The sequence below is a fragment of the Oxyura jamaicensis genome, chromosome 3, assembly GCF_011077185.1.
Source record: "Oxyura jamaicensis isolate SHBP4307 breed ruddy duck chromosome 3, BPBGC_Ojam_1.0, whole genome shotgun sequence".
NCBI classification, from domain to species: domain Eukaryota; kingdom Metazoa; phylum Chordata; class Aves; order Anseriformes; family Anatidae; genus Oxyura; species Oxyura jamaicensis.
The window spans coordinates 49,457,531-49,485,142 of NC_048895.1; the positions used below are offsets into that span (position 1 = coordinate 49,457,531).

At 38.6% G+C, this 27,612-nt stretch overlaps 1 protein-coding gene across 8 annotated transcripts in view; it reads left to right on the forward strand.

Moving 5' to 3' along the window:
- GRM1 (glutamate metabotropic receptor 1) overlaps positions 1 to 27,612 on the forward strand; it is a 191,486-nt gene that overhangs the window by 37,791 nt on the left and 126,083 nt on the right. For all 8 annotated transcript variants that reach the window (XM_035321825.1, XM_035321824.1, XM_035321823.1 and 5 more), the window contains exon 3: positions 3,005 to 3,254. In XM_035321825.1, the coding sequence (XP_035177716.1) occupies positions 3,005 to 3,254 (250 nt within the window). The remainder of the gene's footprint in view (positions 1 to 3,004; positions 3,255 to 27,612) is intronic.

A 27,612-nucleotide genomic window follows, 5' to 3' on the forward strand; every position in this document is an offset into this window, starting at 1 on the left:
AAATCTTTATATATATATATATATATATATATATATATATATATATATATATCAAGGTACCGCGGGACTTAAAATATATTCTTGGCTCCGCTAGCATTTGGGTACAGTTCAGAAGGAAACTCGGTTGTTTGTGACCTCAAGATAATAAATACTTTGTCATTTCCCAGTTTATTCTAGTAACAAAAAAGAAGTTATGAGTGAGATTGGATTTTCGATTGCTCTTTCAAAGGAAAAATGACCCTCAGTCCATGGTGGCGTTGTAATTGTTGATCCTGTTGTAACTCTTCACCGACTGCCATCTTGTGCAGATTTCTTTCATTACACATTTCCCTTCTCAGCTGTTGCATGTGTTGATTGAAATTGATGTACCCAGCAAGCTGGTACAGATGGATATATTCTTGGCTGCTGCACAGAATTAATTAGTGCTTTCTATTTTGTATATACTCTTACAGTGTGCTTACCCTGGTAGCTGAGTGCACAGAACAATGCGTCTAACATCTGCCACATGTTCATTTTCTTCCTGGTCATTTCCCCTGGAGGAGATAGGTGTGCAGTGTGCTGTCTTGCTCGGGGAGTGCAGGAAACAGGCTTCAAAAGGACCTGGTTCATCAAGTTTCATCTCCGTCTGTTGCAGACATCTACATTATGTAATGCTCTTGTGAGCTTACCAGCTCCATTCTAAAATAAGATTTTCTTTCCTTGTACTGCTATTGGAAAGCTGTTCACAACTTCATAGAAAGGTTAGAAAGTTCTTATTTCCAGCCTCAGTTTTTCTGCATTGTTTTTGCTTATTTGATCTTGTGTCTGCATGGTTCTTGATCTTAATGAGCTTTTATACCTTCTAGGCTCTTAATTGCCTTTATTGAATTTATAGGCAACACTACTTCCTATTAGCCTAAGTTTTGTAGGCTGTTTTAGTGTTAGTGCAGGTGTGGCTGTGTGTTTGAGATGACTGTTATTCCATCAAATTAAAGCTGGGAAAAAGCATTCCAAGTGGTTTTAATTTTGTATTTGTTGAAATCATTAGCTTCGGTTAGAACAGAGTTTGTGTTGTACTGATGTATAAGAAAATCCCATCCTACCTTTACATTTAGGGCATTATCAATTTAGGTAGGAAACCTATTATAATCATTTTGTAATACACATTACCTAAATATCTAAGAATATTCAGTTTACTCGAGTGGTTCAGCTTAAGTAAGATTTTACTTCAGGAATAATCCCATTGACTTCAAATGAGTTTACCTGTTGCATGAAGTTCTGCATGAAATGGGGCAGTATATTCCAATTTCTTCCCAAAGTGCAACGTGCTTGCTAGTGCAAGTCAACAGCAAGGCTGTCCTGCTGCAGTCTGCAGGCTGAGACTGGTCAGAAAACCATTGTAGCTCAAACTGACCAGCCTCAAGTCCTGCAGTAAATCCCTTGGTGACGGTGGGTTATGTCCTATAAATATACAGAAGTATCTCGACAGTGTCTCCTCTGAGCATGCATCTCAGTGTGACAACCCCTGCGAGAGGCAATGGTGTTTCCCCAGGTACAGGGGCACGGGACAGGGCTGAGCAGTGTGGAGCTGCTTGCTGGTGCGTTCCCACCAGGCACAGCCCTTCCTCTCCTCTCCCCACAGCCATGCAGGGCTGTGGCCTTGCTCCTGTTCTGGAGTATGTCTGTCTCACCGACAGCAGAGCAGACAGACTTGCTTGCTGTATCTGTCATCAAGTCACAGATTGGAAAAGAGGCCATGCCGCTGTGCTGCAAATTTGTGAGGAACTAGGGCAGCTCGGTGCAAAAGGCTTTGGAACTTGAGTTTTGTGATTGAAACTAGACATGGAAGGTTTGGCTATATCCTAGCACAATTATGACTGTATGAAACTGCACAGTTTGATGGATCTGCTGCAAAGAATCCACATTTCTGGAAAAACTGTACTTATTTTTGTTTGATTTATACAGAATGCCTGATCTATCTCTTGCTGAATTTTCTGTCCTGTAGCTGTGCATTTTGGGTTGTTGTATGTTTTTTCTGGTGAATGAATTTAGGCTGATTCGGAAGTCCTTCTCATTGCAATTTGCTATTTGAAGCTATCTTTGCAAAGAGGGCTGTTGCATCTCCTCAGTTACCACAGGTTTGGAAAGGTCTGTGGCTAGAAGTATTGAACTATTTGATGTTACTCCCTCAAGAAAACTGAGAAAATGTTACAAATGTGGATAGCAAAAAAATTTGGCTTCTCTTTTTGAATGATCTCTTATTACTGTTAATAGACAATTTATTGTAATCCATCTGCTCCTCTTGTCTGATTGGTGTTCATCATAAATCCTGTGCTCATGGCAGGCATAAAATATTCAAAGAAAATCTGAGATTTCACCTGTTGCTGGAGCTGAAGGCAGTTTGAGTTTTACAAAGCTGGTTTAGGGATTCAAAAATATATGAATAGAAAAAAATAAAAGGAATTTTAGAATCATCTTTGATACTATCTGAACCACAAAGTCAAAATCTTTCTGTATTAGAAAGAGCTGTTTTGGAAGTCCTTACAGATGATCTCCTATTACAAGAGAAACATCAGGCCGAAATTTTAACTGTTGTGAACACTGGTCAGTCAGATTAGTGCAAGTGGCTTTTAAAATGTTACCAGATCAGGTACCATGTGGTACAGAACAGTTTAGAATGAAATCATTTCATTTTTTTCTCTTTATCGTGACTGGTTTCCTGCAATAGAACAACTAGAAAATGCTAATACAGCTTTGAATTTATTGTCTCAGCTCTCTTTTGTCCCCCTTTCTACCTTTCTACACCTTATTTGTCTTTAATATCCACTGGTAAATCAATATAAGAAAAGAAACATGCAGTCTCCAGGTCACTGAAGACCTACTGATCCTCAGGTATCTCATTGTTCCACTGAACGCTGAGTATGTTCACTTTGGAGGATCTCCTTTGCTTTTTCTAGTTGATTCCCCAGCCTTAATTGGGTAAATGCATGATATAATACCTTTTTTTCTTTTTCTTTTAAAACAGGAAATTATGGGGAAAGTGGAATGGAAGCCTTCAAAGAGCTGGCTGCCCAAGAGGGCCTCTGCATTGCTCATTCTGACAAAATCTACAGCAACGCTGGGGAAAAGAGCTTTGACCGCCTGCTCCGCAAGCTAAGAGAAAGGTTACCCAAGGCTAGAGTGGTGGTTTGCTTCTGTGAGGGAATGACGGTGAGGGGGATCCTCATCGCCATGAGACGCCTGGGAGTGCTTGGGGAATTTCTGCTAATTGGGAGGTAAGGCTTTGAGTGAATTTCACCGCAGCTCTTCTCCATCTTATCCTGCAGGCAGTCCTTTGTTTCAGAACTGTGCAATTCAGGCTACTTATAGTCTTAGTATTTTCTTTTCTAATGAATGAAAAGAAGTGGCAAGATGGTAGAGCAGATCTTGGGAAAAGGATATGAAGATGCATGGCAACTTAATTGGTGGTGTTAACTTTTGCTGAAGTAAATGTTAATTATTATCTGTTTTTTACAGACATAAGACATTAGTGTTTTTATGCTTCCACGCACTCTGGAGAAATGTTTCATATGCAGATTTTAGAAGCAAAATATGGGATGAAGAATTCTGATTTCAGAATGTGAGCTGGAAATGTGATACATGATAGCATTTAATGTGGTTTTACTAAGCAGATACTGGCTATACTCTGCTAATTTGAAAACATCAATTTTCAAATGCTTTTGATTACTTGAAGTTTTTCACAGCCTTATGGTTACAAACTGGCATTTGCAATTGTATACTTTATTCTGAGCTTTGCTGTTGAGAGCTAGGGCATTAAGATTACAAGGATTTGTTTATTTTTTAAAATATCAATCTTGCTGATGGCCAAGTCAGTATATATGTTTGCACCTAAATTACTGAACAGTGCTGGTGTGTATTGAACAGGCAAAGACTCACTTATTTCCTCTAGAATCAGTTCTTTATTAGATATCCACTGGAATACGTTCATTTTATTTCTATCATATGTGATGTATCCACATTCCTATTTTTGTGATAATTCTTATTTTGAGGATTCTCTGACTTTCACCTTGATTTTTGCAGTGTCTTTATGTCTGGTTTTCCATTTCAGTGAATCTTGCTCTGATGATGAGAGTTGACATTTTGTGTCTTGTCTGTTAGATTGATAATGTCTTTTTTTAATCCTTCTATTCACTCTTTTTTTCCCTCTTATCTATTGTTTAAACACCATTCCTTCAAGGTCTTTGACAGTCTTACCTACTTAGCTTCTGTTTTCTTATTATTCTGTTGTCATTCTGATCTATCAACCTTTTTTGTCCCTTTCTATCCCTGAATTTTTTGTCTGTCACTCTTGTGGCTGCGATGTTGTCCTTTAGCCCTGTACTATAATATTGTTCTTTTCTTGCATCACTCCTCAAAAATCACAATTATGATTCCCATAAATCAGATAGCTAACCTTTCAAAAAATATAACAAAAAAAGAACAATGATTCCAATCTATTTGAAGCATTAATTGTGTCTCTAGAAGTGTGTGTAGACAAGATGCAGAACATTTGGAAAGCTTTCAGCATTAAATTGAAAGTAGTATGGAAAATGATATTCTGTTTTAGATTTGTGCATGTGCTTTTCATCTGCATCATTCAATATGCATTGAATAATACACAAGGAATAGTGGAACCTTTCAGTGTGTTTCAGTGAATTGAAGAACCTGACTATAATAAAATTAGTCTGGATCACAGCATCCCTGGTCATTCTGTAAATACCCTGGCAGCTTTAGGCAGTGTACTGTATTCATGTGTTGTTTCTTTGTAGGGGTGTCTTATTGTTCACCTGATTTTGGTGCTTTCTCTGACTCTGGCCATACAAAGAGCCAAAGGAAATAAATCTCTTACTTTAAGCACCAAAACTTGGTATGATGGTAGTACAAAAATCAGTTTCTTATTAGGCCATTTACTTGATCCCCTTATTTATGGATAATATATAAAACATTTTAGCTTCAGAATTTGACTAAAAGCCTTAACAAAACATTGATAATCTGGTTCAATAGTTTGTCTTAGAATCTGCCCAACAGCATTGCTCCAAACTTTGTAAGAACCTCTCAACTATTAAATGTTAATAATATAATTCCTTTGGAAATCACAATACGTTTTTCAGCTAGGCTTCAACATAGTCTTATTTTATGCTGGTAATAGAGTATGGGAGAACCATTTTTAGGACTGGGTCAGATCTGCCTTTTTAGGTGATCTGATTGTAAAACAGACTGGATGTGCACAGTCTGGATTATGCTCAACAGATGGTTCAATTAAAAAATATTATAGGGCTTGCACATGTTTGATAAGCGCTTGCAGAACTAAAAGAAAAGACATTTTCTTTGAATTGTTCTGATTAAGACATTTTAAAAAATGGCAAATCTAGCAAACTTATTCACAAGTTGCAGTGAAACTGCAGTGCTATGAATTTGGTCATCTGTATACAAACAGGAACTGAGGCATGTATTAACATTGCTCTGACATGCTGTTTAGTCATTCTCACTCAAGTACCCAGCTAAGCAAAAAACCAAAGGCCTTTTAAGAGCATTCTTTTTATTGAGGGAAATGGGACTGAATGTGAAATCAAGACTTTTTGCAATAGTGAGCTAAACAAAGCCTTTAATTTACCCACAGGTTCATTATCAGCTACGCTGTATCAACTCCATAATCTACTCTGACTCACTGTAAAGAGGAAGCCTTTACAAAAGGACACCTGGCTAAATAGTGCTCTTCCTGCTATATCTTCAGTATTGCTATTGGTGAAAGCAGTCAGGCATTGACAAGCTCAACTAAATTCAAGGTATCAGAAAGAGAGCTGAGAACTAAATTTGACTTTAGTTTAAATTGAGAATGATACATTGGGAATTATAGGGAGTTACACTGAACTGGGACTGGGTTGTCAGATACTGGGGAATTTTCCAGGATGGGCTAACTATTCTCAGGCATGGAGTTAGGAGCCTATTTGTACTGTATCTAAGCAAGCATCTAATTGAAGATCTGAGCAGAAGTTCAGTCTATTTTGCAACTGGCAGTGGGAGTCTGTTGTATTAGTGAGAAGAAAGGGAATACCTATTTCTGAATCTGGAAGGAAGCAAGGGTAAGACATGACAGGAGAAGGGGTTATAATTCCACCTGAGGGAGAATAGCAGATGATTCTGGAACTAATACAGTGTCCAAATGTAGTGAAGAATCCAGTAAGAAAACTCTTCAGTTATAAAATTAAGGACCAGAAAGCTGAAAAAACAACAGGCTGATAATATATGGGAAAGGAAGAAAAAAATCAAATGGCTTTATTTAAAAACAGTGATTGCAATAGTATTGCTGTAACCAAAGGCAAACATTCTATTAAGAAATTAAGCTGCTCTCTTAAGGAAAATTCAGGTGATAGCTATTTTAACAGAAATTAGTTTTTATATGAAAGGACTATATAGAAAGATGCTCAACATTATGTTTCTAATTATGTTTACATAGACCACTGGGTTTTTATATTACTTAATAAGCATAAATTAGGCCTTGTGAGAATCTTTCAATATGGATGAATCTCCCGTACATCCTCTGAAATGATGCATCAAGTCAAAGCATATAACTGACTTGCCAGCATCTGTGAGTAATGCAAAGCAAATGAAAGATGCAATCAAAATCCCAGAGTTCAACAGTTACTCTGAGATCGATGGAGAATTGTCATGTTAGATAAACAGTTGGAAATGAAAATGCTCTTTTGTAATTTCAAAATTTCTTAAACTCCTACACAAAATAGTTTGTGTAAATGTGTGAAGCGTTTTAGGAAGGAAGAGATACGTTAGTGTACCTGCAGTTTCAATATAACACCAAGTAATGGAATATTGCTTTGTTTCCATAGGCTTTCCAATGTTTTATGGTATTCTTTTGTATTGCTCTATAGGCTGTTGTAGAACCATGAATTTTAAGTGCTGGTAGGGTGATGTCTTATGAAAATTTAAACACTTGGCAGTGAAGATATGGTTGGCATCTCTGCTGTGAACTTAGTGCATTTTCAGAGGGACAAGTGAGTTCTTTATCTACTTAACAAAGCTCTTTTAGCATAGGGTGACAAAGCTTTCAAGGTGGATGGTGTGATGAAATTTTCCTTGACTGCCCTCCCTTCACAAGCCAGTATTAGTAACGGTGTTTCTGGCATTTAACTTCGCACTTTCTGAAATGTTGCTGAGGTTTTCAAGTTCAACAGGGGAGAAAATTTTATGGTCACATATGACACCAGTGACCAAGGAAAATCTGTTAGGACACAGAAATGGAGACTCTAACAACTAAGTCTTTGAAGTTTGGCCTCTGTATTTCATTAAATATGGAGACATTCAGAAACAACCAAAACTTTTCTGGTTTCTTGGGGAAGTGAATGCATCTTCAAGAAAATGTAATTTAGCAGATCTCACCAATTGATATGCTGGACCCAGTTCAATTTTACTTTGCAAGGCAAAACACCAGTGCAAAACTTATGAATGAATTGCTTTTGGTGCTGGCCAGATCAAAGACAGCCTGGGTAATACTGGCTTATTATTAAATTTCTGTGATTGATAACAAAGTCCTGTTGACATGGCAGCATGCCCTGGTAGGATTTAAGAGATTTTTTAAGCTGGTTTCACTTATTTCTTCCCAGTGGGCACAATGGGCAGGTTCTCCTTCCCACAAGCATCCTGAGGGCTCAATTCTGTCACCACTCTTGTTCATCAGCCCCTTGACAGCTTTGGGGAATATAATGAAATGATGTAGGTGGGTCTGGTGGGGAGGGTGTTAACTTCATAGCAGCCTGTATGGTGCTGTGCTTTCATTTGTGGCTAAAACAGTGTGGATAACACACGTGTTTTGATTCTTGAGCAGTGTTTGCACAGCATCAAGGTTTTCTCTCTTTCTCCCAAGCCCTCTCAGGTAGCAGGCTGGGGATGGGCAAGGTGCTGGGAGGGGATGCAGCTGGCCCAAACCAACCAAAGGAATATTCTGTTCTTTATGATGTACTGCTTGTTCAGCAGTACAAGCTCAGTGAAAAGAGAATGTAGGGGGGACGTTTGTGGTCATGATGCTTGTCTTCTGAAGCAATTTTGATACGTGCTGATGCTCTGCTCTTCAGCAAGTGACTGGACATCTGCCTGTCTGTGAAGGGGAATTAATTCCTCTTTTCACTTTGCTTACACTCAGATTTTACTTGCCTTCTTAAACTCTAATTATTTTGATACACAAGTTTCTATTTTCCCTCTGTCTTGTGGGAGAGGAGATTTAGATTGGCTGGGTGTTTGGCTGTTGGCCAGGGTCAACCCACCATAGTCATTTTTGGTGCCTAATGTGTGGCGTGAGATAATGACAGCTTTGATCTGATTGTGTGCTGTAGCTGTTGGGGTTGTTAATTGGCAGGATTTTGTGCTGGTCATGGATCTTGTTTGCTTTACTGTATATTACAGTGTAGAGGCTAGTGGCTACTTTTGGCTTTTGCTGTTCTCTGTGCTGCTTATCACTCTATTTTGTTGTGCCTGTGAACATGTTGATAAAAACAATGGCCATGCACTTGTGCTGGCACATGGCCCAGGCATGGATCATGTTCTTTTGCTGGGTGAGCTATCTTGTGGAGAGAATGAGGGATTACACCTCCATTCTTGCCTCTGGCATTGGTGTAACTAGCTTTGTTGCATGGGCTTTGGAGGTTTTTGTAGAACTCTACAAATGCTGTTTGGTCCCATTATCTTACATTTGTTGGCTTTTCATTGGGATTGTGGAACCTGATTATGTCAACCTGATATAAGAGTGAACAACTTGTTGGTGAGGCAACAGAGAAATGTGCCCTTAGGAGGACAGTCCTTGGGTGACAAGGTGTATGGGTAGATTTAAGCAGGTGTGCAGGGCAGTTATCACATTTGATAGCCTACAATTTTATGGCTGAAGAGACATGTAATCCCATTGAAATGGAGATCCATTTGACAGAAAGATGACTTGTCTACCCCATTGGGACCTACCAATTCATAGCACTGATTTGGGGCTTCGCTTGTGATTATTGAGCCTCCTTCCAGCTTCATCACAGGAGCAAGGGAAGAAGGGCCTCAGGATCTGAGGATGCCTCAGGTTAAGACAGGGACACAAACCCTATCTACAATGATCATTCTAGGAGTCAAAAAGAAAAAATTGGAAGCAGAGATTGACAGGTGCATACAATCCATTAGTGAGGGAAAAGGAGGAAGGGTCTGATTAGGAAGCTGATCCTTTGGCAAGAAAATGGGAGGAGGAAATGACAGAAATCACTTAACAGTCAAAAAACAAATGAGTGACCCTGAGTAAACTTTGATATAAGCTTAAAGGTCATATTTGCTAGCCAGGTGAATGGATTGCTGCTTGGCTGCTCTGCTGTTGGGATACTGGGGATGACAATCAGAAATTAAAAGGTAAACTGAGATCCCTCGCTATGGAAAGGGGGGATGGAGGAAAAAAAAAAAGGAAGAGAGGCAACAATCCACAACTTCTGGAGGTAGTTCTTGTCGAGTGTGATGGCAGAGTATCCCCTCATAGGTCATCATATAAATTAGTGATGGAAGTAGACCACCATTGAGGAAAGTTCCCTTTTATTTTTTTTTTCTCATTATCCAAATATGGTTTTAATTGGTAAAAAATTGATTTAATTTGCTCCAAGTTTAGTATGTTTTGCCTGTGGTGGTAACAGTTAACTAGTCTCCCTATCTTTATCTTGACCCACGAGATTTTTTTTATTCTGTTTTCTACCCCAGTGTTGATGAGAAGGGGGAGCTGACAAATGGCTGTGGGTGGGCATTTAGCTGCTAGCCAAGGCTAACCCTCCACAGATGACATGGTCTGCACTGCCAGCAAGGTAATGACAGGCAGTTCTTTTTCTTTTATTCGATTCTAACATCACAAATATCATAAACATCATGAAGTATCATCAGTATCACTTTCTATATCTAGCTAAAAAGACTCCATGGCTCTTCCCCCCCAGATGAGTTTCTGGTGCTAGTGATTCACGCACTACCTACAAAGTGTCTGAGAATATACTGCTGCTAGATTGGGAAGTTTTTCATAAAGATGACCATCTGAGTGTGTTACTGTTCTTTAAAGCTAGACTAGCTGAAAGAAATATGCTGTACTCCAGTGCATCATCTTCATTTACTGCAGGGGCTTCCCCAGGTTTATGAAAAATCAGTGAGAAGGGTCTACCTTTCCCAGAGGAGCTGAAATGTTTTGCAGGGCCAATATTTTTAAATCCGTTTCCCCCTAAAATATGATTATCTCTTTTTTAAATATGTAAGTGATTACAAGAAGTAAGTAATGGCTAATGTTATGTTGGCAATAGGGAAAAAATGCCTTGTGCATGCCCAGCTTGTCTAGGATTGGTTGGGACCTTGTAAATCTGGCAAAAATAGTAGATATAACAGTGTGTTGCTGATACTAATACTTTCTGCCAACTTGCCATGACTGGAAATGTGGTATTAAGAAAACTGGTAGTAATCCAGCATAACAAAATGCATGTAATCCAAACCACTGGAATGCAATGTGCTGTTTTTTTTTGTCTTTTTTTTGGGGGGGGGGGGGAGGGGTAGAGGGGGAGGCCATAGTCTGAGGGAGAAAACTAGAAGTGGTTCAAAAGCTTAAAGTAAAGAAAACATGGCTGTTGCTTGGTGATAATGATACTGAGATAAGTATAAGGTTGAGGTTTACTTCGCAGACAATTAAGTACCTTGAAGTGTGGCACAAAATACAAAGCTTAAAATTGACAATGGTAAAACTTCTGGGGAAAAAACTCTTGTTTCCAGATTTCTGGTAAAAACTTAGATGATTCTATAGCACTTCATGTTTCTTGCTTAGCAAAGGAAAGCTAAGACCTGATTTAGTGGTTGCAGATAGTTTTGTGATGGATTCTGCCGGGAGAGTTATCTGTGCTAGTAACAAAATGCCAAGAAAGAACATCCTTGGCAGTAAATATATTTACCTTTACATTTTCTGCAAAGTCTTCCAGTGCTGAAAAAGTGCAACAGCTCAGTGTCTGCATTTTGTATATGAATTAGTATGGACATTAGAATCATTGAGTTAATACTTTGTGCTCTGTGTTGTTGATGGTTTATTTATTAGATAATACATGTTTTACCAGGCAGCTGTAGAAACCAGTAGCTGCTCACCTGGAAGAATATTTTGTACTTCTATGTCAATGAATGATACAGAATGATGTTACATCAAGGATCTTTGCATAATTTGCAAGAGGCCAGATGTTTTTCAGGTGTGCCTCTGTAAGACTGGAATTCCTTATAAATGCTCAGGAAACTAAGCAGTTATATTTCTACTTGCAACAGTTAAACCAAGATCCTAATGCAGTGACCTGTGGAATTTCTGCAATGTACTTTCAAATTTGTTTCAGTGCTCAAGTTGAAATATTTCTTACAGAGAAGGCAGAATAAAGAGCAGGTTACAATGCTGTGGGGAAAGACCACCTATTTCTTGATTTTTTTTTTTAATTTTTGTTTTGTTTTTATGAACGTCTCAGCCTAATGGTCTTGCAGGACAAACCTTGGTACCTTTCTAAGGCTGGAAAACATGCCCAACATTCAGCACTCAGAGAAGCTGAATGCCTGTGAATTCAGTCTAGCCATAACTCATCGGTATGAACATACAAACTGGAAGTTTCAGATCATTCACATGTTGTAATCTGGCTGACAGAAACATAGTGATTTTAAAGCTGAAATTAAACTGGAATCAAGGCAACTGGCTCACAGTGATAGATCCTTGGTCTCTTGTTTTTCTGCTGAAATTTTCAGCCAAGACAAATTCCTTCAATTTCTGTGATATGGTAATGCTTTAGGACCCAAAATGATGTCAAGAACTCACTTCAGAGTGAAAGCTGGCTCTTTCATGTTACTATTGCCTCTTCAGCACCACCAGTCTGTTTTGATGTAGGAGCGAAACACTCCAGTTCCACTGAGTGGCCAACTCTTGCCCACACCTCACTTCAGTCATTATTCTCTGCATCTTAGTTCAGTTATTTGTACCTCAGAGAGGGAGGGGAAAAAAGAAGAAATAACTTTGGTTCAAAGCCTTGCAAATTCACTGCTGCCTGATAACTGACCTGGCACTTATTTCAACTGGCTTTAAGCTGTATGCATTATTCACTATGAGCTATTTGTGGGTAAGCTTTGGTACCTAGGGCTCATGCAGTTATTTTCCATGCTGGTGATTTGGCTGTATTTATTAGTGCTGTGGGGAGTAAGTTTAAGTTTTTCCCCTGTACTTCTTTGCCTAAAAGACTGCAGGGATTCAATACAAGTCCAATTTAGCTAGGAAAAAAAAAAAACAACAACAAACAAAAAAAACCAAACACAACTAACCAACCAAAAAACTACTGTTGTTTAGTTTGGTAGAAATGGAATGTGTTCTTTTTCTACTTTAAAGAAAAGAAAAAAAGAATTATTTATTATTTTATTTCTGATGAAGGCATCACAAGGAAGAGGCTGAATATCATCTCTTTCATGTTAACATGAGGATTAGGAAACCTGCATAATAGGTCAGATTTAAGTACTCTGTATGCAGGCTTAACAACCTGTATGTGACTCTGGTTACAGTTTCAGCTGATTTCTCACAGCAGGCTGAATCATTGTAAACTGCTATTTCTTATGGGAAATCTCTAAATTTTCTCTGCTTTTCCCCTAATAAATCTCTGAATAGGCACTTTTACTCTACCTCTCTATTGCTTTATATTCTTTGCAAAAAAGAAAAGACCTCTCCCTCCCCCCTGCCCCTCAAAAAAAAAAAAAAAAAAAACAACCAAACAACAAGTAACTATGGAGCTATGTAAGATTGACACCTTTTGTCTTTTCCAGCTGTTCTTGATGGGACCTTGTATCACTATTGCCATGAGAAAAATATAGCACGAAGCCTTTACCATTTTAAGCACTATTGCCTTTACAGACCTGAAATGCTATATGGGTGACTGGTCTCACACATTATCATAACGTTTTAAAATAATTTTTGAGGATAGGCAATGGTATAAAGGGGAAGACTAGACAGTTGTTCTGATTTTGCAGGCTGGGAGTTGATCATTTTCAGAGCTGCAAACTGAGTAAATGTGAGGACTCACTCAGAGGTATTATAATGTAAGCAAACAAATGAGATACTGCATGTTATTGAAAGTACACTGCTAAGGCCAATGCCAAGGCTAGAACACCTAGAATACAAAATTAGATGCGTTAATCTGCATGCATTTCAAATGAATTTGTCTCAGCAGTGTGATTACAATGTATGTTAAATGAACCCAGAAAGGGAATGGAGAGTTTAAAGCCTTCACAAGACGCTTGACACCAGTTCTCTGATAAGCATGAGAACAGAAGTAGAGGATGACAGAGCACAATAAAGTATCTCTGGAGCTCTGTTGAAATAAGACTGGCTTCTTTTTTCTGTTTGCCAGTGTAGTGTTTTTGGAAAACTTCTTAGATGGGAAGCATAAACTTAAGTAATTGCAAAGCTGCTACTCCAGCAGTGGTAAGAGTTGCAATCATGGAGAGAGGCAGGCAGAATTAAAAAGTAGGGAAAATAAAGGCTTAGAAAGGAGAAGAGGTGGTGATAAGATGTGAGAAAGAAAACACACGATGTAGCTAAGAAGGCAAATAGAATGTGGAAGTGGGAGAGGATGAGTTACAATATTCTGTAAGTGACGAGGAGATGGTGAGTGACAGGGTTTTGGTTTCAGGCAAGGATTGTCAATGCTGATCAAAGCTGAGATGTGTTAGATAAATGACACAAGCTAAGTCTCTATAAATTGCACTTCCAAGTAAGGGAAGCAGAATCATGACTCCAAACTGGAGAAAGCAGTGTGCTGTTAGCCCATCAAGATTCAATACAGGAACGCTGCTCTTGTTGTTAGAGCTCTCCAGCACCAAGGGATGAATTCTGTTTTCATGGTGCTGTGAATCCAGAACAACTGTCTGGTCAGCAGTGCTGCTAAGGTGGGTGTAAATTGAGAATAAATTTCTGATACATAATGCTCACCTGTTAAGAGAGAAAACTGTCCACGTCTTCTAGGACTGTGCTTTTATCAGAGGTGAATATTCAGTGTTTCTGATTCAAAGGAAGATCTTTCACTTCCATTTTTTCTCCTTTGTGACAAAACATTTCCTGAGTGTATTTGCTGACTGGCTGATTTGTCTCAAGCCAGCTGACTGACGTTCCTTATAATTTTCATCCTCAGTATGGACATTAGAGATGATATGCTTGCTTGTTAATACCTGATTCTTGTTGAGAGCATCCCAAGCTATTTACTTCCACAAAAACTCAGTGGCGTCTGTGAGTTCCACACATTAGTCTGAATATAGGAGTATGTCTTCAGTGTACTTTACATTTGTTGGCTTTAAATTTAATCATGTCTTCCTAATGGGAAAGAGAACAGGAGTCTACTTGGATTTATTTTCATCGTTTGTTAGACATAACATCATGTTTGTCCTCACGTATCTTTGTGAGTAAATGCACTGTTTCTAAGGTTCTACAGACTACAAATGCTTTAGGGATGGACAGTCTTCAAGGTCTGTGCAAAGCGCCATGCTCAGGGGGGACCTTGGCCCAGGACTGGGTTTGCTGGTCACTACATAAAACTGAACCAAAAATGACTTGGGAAGGAATAGACAAGAAAGATTGAACACCAAGCAAAAGAGGTGTTTTTCCCTCTCTGTGTTTTAATAAGCTACTTGCTACAGTGTTAGGATAAATTCTACATACTTAATGATGCACCTGACTCAGCTTGGAGGCAGCAGCCTCAGTGCTTCAGTGAAGGAGGTGTTCAGGATCAGCATGAGCAGCTGTCCTGATGACCCTGGAAGGATGTTTGCTAGGAGAGTGGAAAGGAATATGTCTGGAATGAAGCGGTACAGTTCTTTTGAACTGTATAGGCGCACTGAGTAAAGCTTCAGTTTCTCTGACAGAGCTCCAAAAACAGATACTGCAAAATGACAGAGAACTACCTTATGTCATCCTCCTCCTTTCCCTGGCTTGAGCCAAGGAGAGCTATAGTACAGCATCTACTCCTTCATCTTTTAAAAACTCAAGTTCTCCTTATTCCAGAATACTTCTGTTAGAGAAAACTATTTTTGAGTCAGTAGTAATATTCAGAGCTCTATGTAGTCTATGAATTTGAGACCACGGTTCCCTGCAGAACTAGGTTTTACAATCTTAGAGTCGCTGTTTCATTGCCAAGTATTTTACCAGATTCAAAATTACTTCTCTTGTTAACCCCAAATCACTTTCATCTGTCCCCAGGCAAGGAGGGCTTCATGTATCTGCCTCTTACCTGCCCAGATTCTCCAATGCTCAGCTCCTGGCAGCCTCTAAAATAAACTTCATGCAATATTAATGCCTAAGTCTGCAGCATGTTGAAAAGCTAAAATAGTGGAGATGTTGTTAGAATAAATTGAATTTAACATAAAAATAAGACATGAACTGTTGTATTGACTGCATTATCCCACATTGTATGTAACTTAATATAAAGCTCTGTGATTCATTTAAATGAAATTGCCACAAATTTTTCGTCTGGGAAGCAGGAGTCTTGCTGAGTAACTGAAATCCCCCCACAAGGTAGGTAGAGATTTACATCCTTCTTGAAGGAGCCAAAGTCTATTGACTATTATGGAATACAAGGGGAGCTAAACGATAAGGGCAAATGTACAGTGGGAGAAACAGCTGTACAGTACTCTAGGTGATATGTATCTGCTTATATTGGTTTTAAAATATAGGAACTCAATTTATGTGGCAGTGGGATAATAGTCAAAGGAAAAGATGCTACAGAACTGGGGTCCTTTAAAGGTATATGTCTCCAGTTTTGTTTGCTGTTTGTTTTCCTTTTTTTCTGGGGGCGCGGCCCCCCCCTTTTTTTGGTCAGAGAGATGTAGGAATGATGCATTTGATCTTTTTGAAAGTCTAGTGGCTGAACTAAACGCTTCAGAGGCAATGCTTATAACAACAAGTTGAAACAACTTTAAACGAGTTTAATAGTTTGTTTCCTTTTCCCAGCAGGAAAAATAATCTTATTCTTTGCCAACCTGAAACATTTTTGTTAAATCCAAAACAATGTTGTGTCAATTGAAAATATGCTATTTCAAAATAGAAAGTCAGAATGTTCCTATTTTGAAAATATTGAAACTATTTCTTCCAGAGAATGTCAAAATAAATTGTCATAATATTTAACCCTCCATGATTTCCAAATTGGTGAATAATTTTGATCTCCCCTCAAGTGTAATTTCTAGCAGATGTATTATTCATCCATTTCTTTGTAGTTTCACAAATGCTTTTGAAATCCCTGCTGATAGTGACTCCATATACCAAAATCTCCCACTATTTTCTGTAGTCTGAGACTCCTTTGTGTTCTCATGGATAATGATAGTAATATAAACCTTAAATTTTTTTGCTTTGTGAACTGCGGCAACACAATGTAATTACATAGGCTCAGGTTCTTATGAGTATGGGACACTGTGACACACTTCCTCAGCAGCGCAGGTTACCATGGGCACATCAAATCCATCAATCTATTTGCATTGACTTCCCACAGAATAGTGACTTGGCTTCAAAATCCTTACTGAAGGTCAGTTTCTGTTTATCCTTAAGGAACTTGGTGATATGTGACAAAGCTATCTACAAGGCATCCAAACCCTTTTGGGGTAAAACCAGTGGCCAGCGCCATCGCCCAAATGGCAGAAAGGTTTTTTCTGTAATAGTGTGAAGCAGTTCTGTGCAAAATGCAGGACTTCTGACTGAGAATGGCTTTATGATGTAGAGTGTAACATATATGACTTCAGTGCTGGCTTCTCTCATAAATATTGATTAAAAATATATGCATGATGAGAGAACAGAGTGAATGCCCCCTAAACAAACAACTCTCTAGAAAGATTATATATGTGTATATATATATAAATATATGCACAGCACCCTACTGGAGACAGAATAGACTCAGAGGAGGTTGCTCGGGCCCACAGTCCTCCTGTTAAAGGTTAGGTTCTTTCCTGCACTACCTGAGCAAGAAAAAGCAGTCCCTATGAGCTTCCTACAACTGTTGGAGCTGCTCCCTGAGGGCAGCTGTCTGTCTGTCCCTCTGTCTCCCTTTTGCCACTCTACTGGTTACCAGGGAAACACGTACCCAAAGTTAAGGAAGAGAAAACCGGACTTCCAATTCCTGCATCTGACATGGGGATTTGAAGACATTTATAGAATGGGGAAGAAAGAGGCTTTACATGAAAGACTTCTGCCTGTCAGGGTAGGGAAGTATCCTGTGTTGATAGCAGCAGATCTGTTGCTGAGGAGGGAGGGGAGGTCCTCAGTGAGGAGGCAACAACCTCCCCTGTTACAGGAGGGGTCCCTTTTAAATCAGGTGTGAGCTGGAGACCATGTTTTGGTATAGTTTTACTTGTTCTCTGTCACTTCAGTCTTCTGGGAAATGTGGTTGTTCCTCCCATGTGGGCTTCCCATTTCTGTCCTTGCATTTCTTATTGGGGCTGTATAGGTTGGAGCAGGGGCAATGAATAGCTTTATTTTAAAAAGCTAAATAAAAAGTTCTGAATAGCTTTATTTTAAAAAGGCACTTAAACAGCATGTCTGGTCTTCTGTTTCACTGAATATTCCCGTGCCCTATTTTACTTCTTTTTGTTGTCTGTTTGCATACTCTGAGTTGGTCATTTTCGCGTTGTTTTCTGACTCAGTGTCTCTTTGCGAACTTATTTTTTTCCCCAGATTCTTGTATTTTAGGTCATATAAAACTGTGGTGTTACAGCTGCCCGTTTTTTAACTACATGGCTTCACTCCACAAAATCCAGCTTATTAAGCCTGCATCCTGCATGCTAAACCTTCACATTGATTCACAGTTCAGTTCAGATACGATTATAGCCACTGCAGCACAGAAACCTGTGGAGACTGTTGATAGGCAGTGTCCTGGTTGTGTAATTCTTGCCTTCTTATGCTAGTGATGTTTAAATTATGTCAGACTGTATCTAGACTGAAATAAGATACAGAGCCCTTTCATGGAGGAGCTGGTGCTATGAAGCTGGTCATGCATAGTCTTTGGCCCTTTGAAGGCTGGATGTACCGGTAACTGGATTTTGAATCCTTAAATGAAAATTGATTCAATTTGCAGTTGTTCCAAAACAGCCTGTACATCATATTGACTTCTAAGTTGCTAAAATATATGCATATATTTAAAAATTAGAACAAAATGCTGAGGGATACTTCTCTGTGCAATGAGGAAGCCAGAAACATTGGAAATACTTATTTCAAAAATATTGAAGTTGGAGAAAGAAAAAAAACTGAACTTGATTTAGGGTCTAGTTTCTAATGATTATTCCAGTACTTGATAGTTATTTTCTGACAGCTGTTACACCTAAGTTTTAATAGGAAAAGATAAAGATTTACTAGTCAGTGTATCTTCATAATAAGTAATGGACTACAATTGATACTGTCCCTCAGCTTTGACATATTAAGCTGGCTGATTGGTTTCTGGCTGATTTTGGATACTGTTGTCCCTGTATCTAACGGTGAATTTACACTCTAATCCTTTAGCTGGATAGCACAGAGAAGTAATAACCATCAGTGATATGGAACTCCTTTAGGAACAGATGAGATCACTTGGTTGCCCACCACAGCTGCCACAAACTAACCATTTGGAAAGCAAAAGTAGTAGATTGGTCCCATTTAAAACAAACAAACCCCACCTCCTTACTTTGCCATCAATCATTCTGAGAGAAGCTGCTTACTGTGAACACCATGGTCTCCCATATAAAGTCTGTTAAAATTGGATCCTAAATGCGGTGAGAGTGAAGAAAGGAGTATTTCTCAGTAACTCGTTTAAGGCTTCAGTTTGCAAGATCAAGGAGATGATGTTGCTACTGTCCAAAAAAAAAACTCTCAGGTGTGCACTTGAAATTCCATAGAATAAAATTTTGGAAAATGTCTGTCTGGTTACTGTTGGGGGAAAAAAATGAGACCTTGATAGGGATTTAACTGAGATATTATAGAGCACACGTGGTCTGTGTTTAATGCTGATTTCTTGAAAGGGCTTATAAAGGCAAAGGTAAATAGAGGGCTTCAAGAAGTTGTGTGGTAATGATGAAAAGCATACACTTATAGTTTAACCTTATATTCTGTACTACTAATTAAGTTATTACAAGTATAAAAAGTTAGCAATAAGATTGTTATAGTTTAAGAAGCAGCCTACAATAACAGTCACTTAGCAAAGAGTGAGTAAAGGTTATAGACAGAATACCTCTAGATTGGCTTTAGTCACTCTAATTAAAGATGACTTGAAAACAAAGAAAAGCAGAGAAATTCAGAAACAAGAAATAAGCTGAGACATGCCAGTCGCAAAGGCCAGGAAATAAGTTCGATCAAAAAGCTAGCAGATGGGTTTGTAACAATTTTATGGCATAAAATGACTTCTTGTTAGGCATAGGTTTGTTAATTTTTATATTCAAGGATAACTAAGCATTCAACACTGTAGTCATGGAAGAGAGTGATACAGTTTTATGTCAATGTTAAAAAGCTAAGAGGCTTCTGAAAACATTATTCACTAGGTTATATTAGTAGAATTTGACCTTGGTCTAATCTTTTCCTCTCTTACAGTGTCTATATAATCATGCATTTCATACTGTTAACATATGTGTTATATTTGCCATGATGACAAAAGTTATCTAATTGCTCTTTATTTACTCACCATGTACCATGTTTAAGGTTTTATTTAATTCCATTTTGTCTTATGATTTAAGAACTGAGTTTTCTGAGGGGTGAGTTCACAAAACTTTCAGTTTCTCTGTTCATTTCTGGCATATATCTCGTGGCTAAAAAATGTGATGAAGTTTTGAGAGAAGGAGATGTCTGTACATCAAAACATTTTTTAGCAAGTGTATAAATTTATGTTAGTAGAGTGGCCAGTGCAGCCATGTTCTTCCTTGTCATTTTTTCCAGCCTTATACCTCATATTATCTACATTTATATATTATTCATAAAATGAGCTTACTGTTGGAAAATATAAATATTTATAATTCACATACCTTCTCTGTCATATCTACAGTAGCACACAAGCTCTTTATTGGTACAGAAACAAAGAGTTATAATGCTGAGACATTTTTGTCCTGATTAATGTTAAATTTAGTTGTGAGATGGGAGTATTTTATTTCCAAAGGCATAAGAGTCTCAAGGTGATTAAGTTGTACTTGACAAACCCTGGGGAGGAGAAAAATGTTGAAACTGGGACTTACAGGAAAAGAAAAGCCTGGATTTGTCTTCTGTGAGCTTTTTGCATGGCATAGTTAGGGTGAGGGAGCCCAAGGGTGCTGGTTCAGAAATGGGACCATAGCTAAGGCCAACAGCATTGGAGGCTCTTCTGTCCTTGCAGAAGCTCAGGAGAGGGATCTCTGAGAGCTCTGTAAATCTCCGGGGCCTTGACAACTGCTTTGATATCTCTGGACTCCTTTTGTGGTTTCCACTTAGTGTCACAGAACAACCAACTTCTCTTATGTACTAAAAGCTAGAGAGCTCCTTAAGCGTGCAAACCTATGGATATAGAACTTGTCACTGACAAGCTGTGTTCAGCTTCCTTACAATTCAGTTTTCCTTGAAAAGTTGTAGGCTTTTAATACTAGCTTCTAAAGTTTAGTGTTGGAAGTTTTTCAGAGCTAATGGGTGCTATAAGTAACCTTGGGGCTATTTTAGATAATTTACATAATTTACATAATTTACATAATGAACATACCTAATTTACATTTAAGTTTAAAGAGAGGGAGAGAATCATGCAGGTTGGAAAAGACCTCTAAGATCATCAAGTCCAACCTTTAACTCAGGACTGCCAAGTCCACCATTAAGCTATGTCACTAAATTCTGTATCTATGCTTTTTCTGAAGACGTCCAGGGATAGTGACTCAACTGCTTCCCTGGGCAGGTTGTTCCAACACTTCACAACCCTTTCAGGGAATAATTTTTTTTCCTGAAATCCAACCAAAACCTCCTCTGGATCAACTTAAGGCCATTTCCTCTTGTCTTATCACTTGGTGCTTGGGAGAAGAGACCATTCCCCACCTCGCTACAATCTTGTTTGATGTAGCTGTAGAGTACAGTAAGGTCTACCCCAAGCCTTCTTTTCTCCAGGCTAAACAACCCCAGATCTCTCAGCTGCTCCTCATAAGACTTGTTCTCTAGACCCTTCACCAGCTTTGTTGCCCTTCTTTGGACATGCTTAAAGATTGAGTTAGTATTCATGGTAATAGAAAAGTAATTTGGCTTCGTGTTGACAATCAACTGTGGTATGAAAACACATTTCAAATTATTTAACAAAGCAGCATCCTAACTTTTCAATTTAAAATATGACTAATTTCCTGAATCTATTGCTTGTATTAGAAAATTAGATGTACTTTTCATTTACACCAGCATGCAGACTGTATATTTGATGCAATTAATATAGCTAGATGAAAGGCGGATATACTCTGATACAAAGGCAGATGTGAATCAGTGGCTTTCTGTCATAAAAGGATGTAATTAAGTAATCTTCTGCTCTGACCTACAGGAGAAACTGAACCTTGGCTGCAACAAACAAGTAAATAGCAGCCCTTTATTTTGAGGAACAAAGGGTGATATTTACAGCAAAAGACAGCATATCATCAGTGTCATTATCTCTGTAGTTAGCAGCAACTGTTTCCGGTTGGTCCTCCAGAATTACAATTTCACCAACCAAAATCTGGAAAACGTTGCTGTTTTCTTTTTTTTCCTTCCTTTTTTTTTTTTTTTTGGTACAGAAAGACTTTCACAGATAATGTGTAATAGTGTATTTCAAGCTGCCACTTGCATAAAAGCTGTTGATGCCATTTTAATTATCAGTGGCTTGGCAGTGTTGGCCAGGTACAATCTGCCCAGGTCCCAAATCCCCAGGCAAGGTCCCCTTGCCCTGGGTTGGTATTCTCTGCAGGGTTCTCTCTGGTGTATTGCCAGAGTCAAAAGACATATCTGCTAGGCACATATGGCTGGCTCACAAATACTTCAGAATAATTCTGTTCTACATTGAGAAGGAAAGCCATCAGTTTTCCTTCCTTCTCATTCCATCTAACCCGTGTCATGCTGGTCAGGATTTTAGCGGTGTAGGAAAGATTTCAGAACTGCTCAGCATTCCTAAACAAGGCTAGACTTTTCTCCATGTGCTTAGCTCTTTTGAAAGTCTCCTGTAACTCTCACACTGGGAACTGCTCTGCTCTGAGCTAGAAGATTAATAGTTATCAGAAAGGCCCAGAAGTAACCTGGTGCCTGGATACAGAGCACCAGGAACATTGTCCTAAAAGAAGCCATGAACTATCATGGCTACTGTTATTGAATCTTTCAAGACTTCTGGTCTGCTGATGAGCAAGAATTTTTCTCCTCTCTCTTCCTTCTCGATTTGTCTCATACCAGACACCTCCCTTCTCTTTTGGAATTTAGTGCAAGAAAAAATCTTGCTAAACTCTTTCTTGATTACCAGCTGACACTCTCCATACTTATATCAAAATGAAAAACCTTGTTCGTCAGCACATTGTGGCTGTGATATTTGATACAAGATTCTTACTGGCAGCTAATTTCATGCAGGTTTTGTTGTTGTTGTTTTTGTTTTCAAAGTGTTATGAAGTTAGTCAAACTGAAAATAGTCAAATAACACCTCTCTATTGGGTATGTGTTAATTTATAAGGTGAATTAGCACTTATTTTCAACTTCTTTTTTTCCTACATGCCAAGAAGAGTAGCAGGGAGAAAACCAGAGAGCATACACTAATTAACATGTTCTAATAATGGAGTGAGCCTGTCAAGAATCTCAAGTACTAAGGTTTAGATAACTATCAGTTTCTTCCACAATTGTGATTATTACAGATGAGTTGTTCTCTAACTTTTCTTTTTCACCAGACCATCATGTATAAGCAGGACCTGATGCAAAGTTTGCTGAACCCGGATGAAGTATTTGATGTGTCAGCATATGTGGTGAGGGAGGGACTGCAGTGCTGTGCTAGGAGCACTGCTGCAGACTTGTTCTCCTGGTTGGTTATGACATGGTAAGGACTACTTACCATGTTTCATAGGCCAAAGTTAAGGAATAGCTACTGGCTATCCTGGCTAATGCATGTTTGCTTCATAAAGAATCTTACTGCCTTGCAGTCTGGTAACTGTTTCACTTATGGCAGCATAGACCATTCAACTATGTAATAGAGAACAAGTGCAATCAAATGTACTTTAAAAAATATTAATATATTAGAATACACTTGTTAGAGGTCTTTATGGGCATGTTCATGCTCTGTGGCTTCTACTTGCTTAAGAGGTGACTGACAAACATGGGTAGTGTTTTCTTTAGATGAAACCGAGTCATGAGACACTCTGAATCCTAAATTTTGTGGTAGGGTGCTGCTACATTACTAGAGAACAATTTTTGAATCACTGCTTGACATTTCTGGCATAGCTGACTTTCAGAACATCTAGGGTCATTAAAATAGGACATGAAAAATCATGAAGGAGGGGTTACCAAGAGAACAAAGAGAACAGAAACACATATGGAACTTCATACTGGTCCCTGTCAGCACAAACACCCGTTCTTTTTTTTTTTTTTTCTCCCAGCACCTTTTAAAGCAGTAACCTTCAATGATTCTAATTGTACCAGGATATGAGCTACATTATTGGCCTATTTTTTTCCAGGAAAAATTAGGATTTTATTGCTACTTCTATTTGACTAGTTTTATGAATTGCAGACTGGGGCTGTATGTTATTTTCATCTTAGAGAAGGGAGATAGTCATCTTTAGCTGAAGGTAGATACGAAGAAAATGCTGAGTTATCATTATTCTTTCTACTTTGTGGCCATGCCCTGTAAATGCCAGGCAAAATTCACCCCTGTAAATGCCAGGCATTTTGCAGTCTGTTAAATGGGTCTAGTATTGCTTTCTTGCAGGAATGTTGAGGGAATTAATGTATGAATGATTTGCTGTTGCTTTATACATTAGCTCTGTGTAATCAGGTGTTACCCATGAATACTGTTTGCTCCTGTATATTTCTCTCAGTTGTCCTGAAGTAAGAACATGCTGAAAGTCAAATGACAATTTGGTTATATAAGGAAGATCACAGGGGATAAATGTGTGCTATCTAATCAAAATATATTAATTCCTTTCTCAAACTATTTTTGAAAAAAAAAAAAAAGTGAAGATTGTTTTCACATGGGATACTAAAGGGAATCAGCAAGAAATCCTTCCTTTATGTACAAAACAGATATAGTGTAACACCTGACAACATAATGCTCAAAATTAAAGAGGACAACCATCTTTGGCTTTCTGTATGGTGATATCAATTGACATCAGCTGTGTTTGTGGTTCAATGGTACCCTTTTTCATTAAAAAATGAATTCACATCAGTAAACCTTCAGTAGCAGTTGCTGATATGGTGAACTACTCAGTAAGTTTCTACTTTCTACAGTAAGACTGAACTTGACTGCTGATAGAAATCTTCACATCCCAATTCCGTAATCTATCTGATTCTTATGGATATTGATTTTTTTAAAGACATTATTTGAAAGCACTAAGATTACTTTGTCTCCCACAACAATGTTCAAAGGTTTCCCAATCATATATTTTAAAATAAAAATATCTTTTTCATGAAAGGAAAAAACGGGGGAGAGAGGAAAAAATATAGATATTCTATTTGTTTCTGAAGTGAGCATCTCACATGAGCAAGAAATGTACCATTAGTCGGTAATAAGAAATATTCTGTGTGAAATAAAAAGGATATGATAATGGTGAGAGATACAAGCAGAAACATAAACATTTGTAATCTATTTGTAAGAATAAAAAAGTATAATTAAGAAAACAGTTGACTGTGTCCTGGAGAAGCTTTAGAATCTGGGGCATTTCATTACCTAGAATGCTTGTATTTATGAGATTGCTGAAGTTCTTATTTCACAGTCCTGCTAGGATGCCCTTAAACTGAACATATAATTCCCCTTCACAAGGAAAAACTCAGAGATACTCTTGCATGCTTTTAAAAATAATATATAGTATGTTGTACATATTTGCTTTACAGTTCTGCCAGCTAATGATACTACCACTGCTCAACCGTTTTCCCTCAGCTGGAAATTATCACTACCACCATCTCCATGCTGATATTCCCTATAGAGGATTCTTCCCGTGCTTCATGCAAGCTCATATAGTGTAAGATTGTGGGGAGAGATCTGCTGAATCTGAATATACTGAGAACAAAATTGATTGGCCCATCACCACAATTTTGCAGGCCTGCAGATTTACTGGTGGAGCTGATCATTTGAATACTCCCTGCTCTGTTTCAGTGAAAAAATGTGGGGTTAGCTCCAGCAGAGTCTGTGACTAGCAGCAGCTTGTTTTAACACCCCTGGGTCAGGAAGAACTGGTTAATAGCAATATTCATCTAGGAGAAGGTGGCAGACTGGAAGAGGAAGGGGTAGGTAATCTATTGACACAGGTATTTGCAGTGCCCATCCCTCTGTGCTCTAAGAGCAGACACTGCTGCTGCTTTGCTAGCAGTGGGTTAGCTCATGTTCAGATAAACCTTTCAAATGGAAGATATTGAGGGTAGGTTTACTTTTACATTACGGAAAATCAAATGTAGTTATGAAATTTTAGCTAGAAAAGTGAATGTGAAAGGGAATTAATTCAGCTGAATCTCTCTCTTTCTTGACCTAGCTTCTACAGAAGAAAAAAGCTGGCTGATCAGGCCATCTGCCTGCCTACCAGGCAGCCTAGAATAAGTATTGAGCCTCTTGGCAGTTCCAAAGAGATTTGGCAGAGAAGTGGATTTCATCAGGATTTAAGTCCCTACCGGCCTGACCACAATCAGTATCTGTGCAGAGGGGAAATGCCAAAGCAGTGCCCTTACTGGAGGGAAGAACACGGCGGGAGCTCACATAGCCACTTGTGCCCTCTGGCTCTCCAAGGACACCTCGTCCCTGGCCAGGCAGGTAGCATGGATGGGGCTTGGAAGCAGCACACAGTGCTGACCCCCTCTTTCCCAGCTCGTAGTCGTGGGCTGTGGGAGGAGCTGAAGAAACAAAGAAAGGGCTTAGGAAAGGTGGACCAGAGGTACTTCTGTTGAGTGTGAGGTGACAGAAAAGAAGGAAGTAGCAGAAAATCTGCAGGTATTCCCTGGGGGTGCTGTCTAGGAATGCAGAACCCTGATAGATAGGGAATTATTGCTTTGTTAGTTGGGGTGCTTGTGGAATTGATTTGTTTCTCAAATAAATTTGTATAAATGAGTTAGTACTGCATATCTATTAAGAAATGAGTTTTTCAATGTATAATCTGAAAAAAATACATGGAATTCTGGCATAAAGAGAATATAAGAAAACATATATATTTTTTAATGTAATGCAATTAGCATTGCAAATAGAGTTTTCTATTCCTTCAGTTTTCCAACATTTCATTTGCACTCCAAAAAAGTGGATATTGAGCTTGGTTGTAAACACTCTTAACTCTTCAAAAAATTGGCAAATTCTTCCTTTCTACAGTTATTACTTAAAGAGCTTAGCAAGGCCCGTTAAACCTGAAGGAGACTCATTGGTGTATACACAGACTGACAGACTGAAATTAAGCACAGTAACAGCTTTGGCCAAAGCGAAGGAAGAGATGGATTATTTGGTTCACAGTAAAAAATGTGACCTTGGACATAATAAATGAGATTTGCTGACTGTTCAGAAATGGTATCTGCCCACTATAGTATAAGTTTAAAATATGATTTAATAAAGCAAGTGGTTGATTACTCTCAAGAGGCCTTGCATCACAGAATTCCAGTTAAGGATTTGGCTAAATTGCAGAGCATAGTGTAGAAGCAGAGTTTACCAGAAAGCTTGCTGGAGTGACTCCCTGTCCACTCTATTCGGATACTATACGGGTAATGGAAGTAAATGTGTTAGAGGAAAATAAGTACTGAAAACGATGAAATGCCTGTTGTTGGTTTGCTTGTTTTTCTCTGAAGATGTGTTGCTTTCATGTACTGCTTTATCTCGCCAAGCCTCACAAACTATTCCTTTTGCCAGTTTTCTTGGAGTGTTTACATTACTAGAGTACTCTACACAGCAAATTCACATTATCTGCTTGATCTAATATGCTTTAGTAATGTATCAGTGAGGTGAAATATTTGCAGTGAATGAAAATGAGATAGACACTTACTGGTGATATATGATCATGAGGTTACCTTTTTGCGGCATTGATAATGCTTTCATTAAGAGTAGGTGGATAAGGACATGTAAAGAGCTACACCAGGGGTGTTAAGTTTCTTCCATAAAGAGGGTAGAAGACAGTTCTGGGATCCCTTTTACCAGCGTACTTGGACATGGTAGATGCAGTTCACAGATTTAATCATCTGGCCGTGCTCGGTCACAGTAGCTGGAACTCAGATGCTGGATTTTACTCTTACAGCTGCTTTCTCATTCATTGTGAAGAGAAGGTAGTGACACAGCCTTTTGTACCATCCTTAAAAACGGCACAGTGTAGCTTCGGTTAAGTGGGGCGCTGAATGCTCTCTGCTCAGGGATGATGAGTGTTTTTGGCTAAGATCTTCATGTGGGAAAGATCAGATAGATGTGCCTGGGTGCCTTATACCAATTTTTAATT